This window comes from Octopus sinensis, unplaced genomic scaffold, assembly GCF_006345805.1.
Source record: "Octopus sinensis unplaced genomic scaffold, ASM634580v1 Contig12563, whole genome shotgun sequence".
In the NCBI taxonomy this organism is placed as follows: Eukaryota; Metazoa; Mollusca; class Cephalopoda; order Octopoda; family Octopodidae; genus Octopus; species Octopus sinensis.
In genome coordinates, this window is record NW_021832611.1 from 158,222 (window position 1) to 161,348 (window position 3,127).

The 3,127-nt window shown below is 38.0% G+C and overlaps 1 protein-coding gene and 1 long non-coding RNA gene across 2 annotated transcripts; both read right to left on the bottom strand.

The window, feature by feature from the left end:
• Positions 1–214: 214 nt before the first annotated feature.
• Positions 215–977, bottom strand: LOC115229409. The gene is made up of 3 exons (XR_003883324.2): positions 830–977; positions 584–796; positions 215–553 (listed from the first exon to the last, which is right to left on the bottom strand). It is a non-coding gene; the product is annotated as an uncharacterized LOC115229409 (long non-coding RNA).
• A 908-nt stretch (positions 978–1,885) lies between these two features.
• LOC115229385 lies at positions 1,886–2,362 on the bottom strand. Its single transcript, XM_029799747.1, has one exon. The coding sequence runs from the start codon at positions 2,360–2,362 to the stop codon at positions 1,886–1,888; it is 477 nt and encodes a 158-aa protein (XP_029655607.1).
• Positions 2,363–3,127: the final 765 nt, after the last annotated feature.

The window sequence follows — 3,127 nt, forward strand, 5'->3', positions numbered from 1 at the left end:
CAGCATTGAGGTTTTCAACTCTTTATTGGTGACGTGCCCCTGACTTTTCAAAGCCATTAATTGCCGTCCACTACTCTCAGCACAATTACGTAATTCCACGATCTTATTCGAATTTTGAACAGCCAAGTCACTTAATTTAATATTCTCTTCGAATACAGAGACTTGAGCCTCCTGAAGACTTCTAAAGACACTCAAAAGCAAGAATAACTCCAAGGCCTCGTCCAGAGCACTCATCTTGATTTTTTCTATTTCCCTCAACATGTATTCCTTTATTTTTGACTTTTTTAATTATTATTTATTAAACTAATTCATTCTGGTGGTCCCGCTTTAAATGTTTGACTTCGAGACGATGCTCAGTCACTGTCCGTTCGGCTCCCTCTTTGATCTAGATTTAAGATGACTGGGTTACCGATTCCATTTCGAGCACAATTTTTTCTCGCATTGTATAAAATTCGTTTAAAGAATTCAATTCGTCGCGGACCCGTTCGAATTCTTTTTCAGAGACGTCTGCACGTCGCCTTAGACATTCGACCTCCTCATAGGCCTCCGCCTTCTGTTAAAATTAAAACAAGAATTTCTGAACAATTTTTTCCGTTTTTTGTTGATGCGCGACGGTCAGTTCTGCAATTTGCTGTTCGAGTTGTTTGATCTTGGCTTATTATGTAAAACTACACGAATGTTATTTTCTGTTTGGTGTTCTTGAAAGTACCCTACCACACCCGAAAGGTCTTGAGTGGAAGACTCGAACTTTTGTTTCAATATTTCATTTTCTTTTATTAGTTCTGAATTGAGCTTTCTAAATAATTCCACTTTTAGTCAAAATGAGAACATGAAATGTGAACGAGAGTCTTGTGCTGATATCAGTCTGGTCTCCCACAACTTTGCATATGCAACGGGACTGAACTTTTTGGGTTTGGACACTTTGGTCCCCTTTCCTCGAGACTTGCTCTTTTTTGGATTTTTATTGGCTTTTTTAACGCCCATTTACTATATTTCCATGACTACAAATATATTGTTCATTAATTTAAACATAACTAAACAAACATTTTTTCCTCTTTGTATGGCCCTAAGTAAGATGATTTCTCTACAAAGTCAATTGAAACTTCTATCTCTTATGCTTTCATAATAAACTGATTTGTTACCCTACAATCCTTATTTTATTTTCTTATATCTTTCTTGAGTTTTTTTTCCAGTGTGTCTATAGGAACCAATACAAACATAGGCCTTTAGGTGCCAACAAGGGACGTGAAATGTTATCCAAGAAAAATTTTTCCATGTATTGAGTAATACACTTATCGGAATTAAATGATTATTATTATTTATTAATAAGCACACCGCAAAATAACGTTAGTATCTCGCTTGTGCCACCCTCTCCTGAATGCGTTTTGTTAATCGCTTCCAGGTCCCTCTGTTCCTCGATAGTTCTCTCAAGTGCTCAAGATCGTCTGCTGATTTAAGTCTTTTTCCAATCAAAATTAGGTAATGATGCAGGAGGGTTGGTAGAGTGATTCGTGGTCTTCCTCGAAAGTTTGTTCCCGGGTGGGGGGGCGTAGTGGTGTTCCATTGCGACATTTGCAGGAGTTTTCCTGTCCATTCTTAGGATGTGACCGAATAAGCCCCATCTATTGCTTCTTATTTCTTCGTCCAACGGGTGTGCATTGTACCTGGAGTAGAGGTGTTTGTTTGAAATCCGTTTTGGCCAAAAGATTCCTAGGATATATTTCAGCTGCATTCTGTAGAAGGAATTGAGATTTTCCATTTCCTGCACTGTGAGTGCCCAAGAGGAGGAGTTGTACAGTAGGACTGGTTTTACGAACATATTGTAAAGTTTGATTTTTAGAGACGCAGAAATTTGTTTGCCTTTCAACCATATGTTGTTTAATCTTTAGAGCGCGAAAGTTGCAAATGATTTTCTTCGTATCATGTCTTCTGTATCTCCTAAGAAAGTGCCAAGTTTCTTTGTATGCCTCCATTTTTCCTCGTGTCGTTCGTCACATCGCCTCACTATAGTGTATTCTGTTTTCTCAGTGTTAATTTTTAGGAATGATTTTTCAAAAGTGTTGGCCAATTTGTCCATAGTACCTTCTAGTTGGCGGTCTGTTGCCGTGAAATCTATGTCATCTGCAAAGATGACTTCTGTAATATGTCTGGGGATGTTATTACTAACATTTCGTAGGGTCGCCTCCAGATATACGATGAATAAGACCGGGGATAAGGCGTCTCCTTGGAGGGTGCCCTTGTTTGTTTCAAATACTCTGGATTTCTGTTTTCCGAGTTGGATAAATAGTTGAGTGGAGGAGAGTAGGTAACGAATTATTCTGATGCAATCTTCGTCGAGTAGTGGCGTTAATATTTGTATCATCTTAATTCTACGATTGAGTCGAATTCTTTAGATAGGTCGATTCCCATTATGTGGTACTCTTCTTTATATTTTTGACATGAAGCACACATCCATTTGTGGCTCCAAACAGCATCGGAAGTTGATCTTCCAGAGACAAACCCACTTTGGCTGGGTCCGATAAATTCACGTAGTGGGCCTTTAATTCTCTCCAAAGCAATTAGTGATAGAATTTTACGAAGTGAGTTGAGTAGTATGATTGGTCTTAAGCTGTTTAGCTTTCCTTTTTCCTTCCCGGGTTTGTGTAAGGGGATTAACTTTCCGATTCCGATGTTAATTTTGGCATGTTCTTCAAAATTTTGTTCAAAATGTAAGCAATAAGTTTTTGGAGCTCTTCAGGAGCATATTTCATGACCTCTGCATTAACATTATCTGGACCTGGGGCTTTTGAGTTGTTTAGTCTGGACACAGATTTTTTAACTGCCGATAAGGTGATTTCTTTAGATAGCTTTCTGGGCGCTCCATCGAAAGGGTAAAGCGTTTCTTCGTTTTCGAAATTGAAATATTTTTCAAAGTGGTCGGCTATAGTGTCTGTACGTTCCTGGTTGTTGTAAATCGTTCTTCCGAGTTCATCATGAATTGTTAGGTTTTCCGATTTTTTCTTTCTCGCTAGCATCTTTACAGATGCAAACATTTGCGCTTCGTTTTTGTACTTCCCCACTTAATTTGCAAGGTTTTTTAGCCTTGTTTTAAATAATTATAGCGATACTATAAATAATAAATTATTAT